The following is a 1,135-nucleotide window of genomic DNA, read 5'->3' as shown; positions in this document are numbered from 1 at the left end:
CAGTGAAATGACTGAAACAAGTAAAAGAGTACAATCATGAAAAATAGAACAAACTGTGCCATGTAGTGTTTGATCTATTGACCGGATGGTTTGGACAGGATTATCTTCAATAATTGGTGAGATTGATTTTAGTGTTGACCTCAAGCTTAACAGATCAACAACAGGAGAGTGATGTTTTTGATCAGGGTGTAATGCTCTTGGATTTGTAAATGTGGATTTACTGTGAAACAGATCTCAAATCCAGATTGGAGTGGAGTTTCATTTGTTTTTTTTTTTCAAGCAATATTATTTTAATTTCTAGTTTCAAAACTGTTTTTAAAGAAAGTAAGATTGATAAGGATATAGGATTCATAGCATAGAGCAATGTTCTATAATAAAAACATTATACATAAATACAGAAAATAAAAACATTATACATACCCCAGGCCAAAATTAAACTCCTCCTCATAAAAGATTTCTCAAACACTTTGAATACAACAACCACAGCTAGAAAAACATGAAGTGCCTCAATAGTCGTCCACATGATAGATGTCATAAGGAAGTAGTGTAACACAACAGCCACTGCCTGCAACAACAACAACAATGATTTCTAGCATTGATGTAAATTTGGCCTCTTGCAAGGATGGGGTATAGTTAATTCTATGGAAGTCAGTAATTGATTGATATTTTATGGTATTAAGCTCAGAAGGATGAATTTTGAAATAGGCCCTGCTGAAATTTCAACACAGAATTTAGAGACGTTTTAGTACAGAAAGGGATATCGTAATAATAACCTAACATAATAAAATGCAAAGTATGTCCCTGTGGATCATGCAGTATGCTCAGTGAGGGACAGTCAGAGGCAGCAAACAGCAGTGAGCTCTGAATACACCAATATTTTAATGAAAATGAAATTAGATTTTTATCGTAAATTATATTTATCAATTTCACACACACACACACAAACAGGATATATTGTTATATACAATAAAATGATTTCATTGATCTAAAACACATAAACAAATGAACACATGCACACACACATTCATGCACTCTCAGATGCATATGTATGCCCATGCATAGATGTACTTAAATGGGTATATGTATGTATGAGTGTGTGTATATATACATATACATACATATATATATATATATA

General features: G+C 32.3%; 1 protein-coding gene across 1 annotated transcript in view; it reads right to left on the bottom strand.

Moving 5' to 3' along the window:
• Positions 1-367: 367 nt before the first annotated feature.
• The window catches only part of LOC106882179 (adhesion G-protein coupled receptor G6), a 56,403-nt gene continuing 55,635 nt past the window's right edge, over positions 368-1,135 (bottom strand). The window contains exon 9 of the mRNA XM_014932766.2: positions 368-565. Coding sequence (XP_014788252.2) covers positions 383-565 — 183 coding nt within the window. The 3' untranslated portion in view covers positions 368-382. The remainder of the gene's footprint in view (positions 566-1,135) is intronic.

This window comes from Octopus bimaculoides, unplaced genomic scaffold (assembly GCF_001194135.2).
Source record: "Octopus bimaculoides isolate UCB-OBI-ISO-001 unplaced genomic scaffold, ASM119413v2 Scaffold_193896, whole genome shotgun sequence".
Taxonomy (NCBI): Eukaryota; Metazoa; Mollusca; class Cephalopoda; order Octopoda; family Octopodidae; genus Octopus; species Octopus bimaculoides.
The sequence above is the reverse complement of the archived record's forward strand: the minus strand, read 5'-3'. Positions and strand labels throughout refer to the sequence as shown.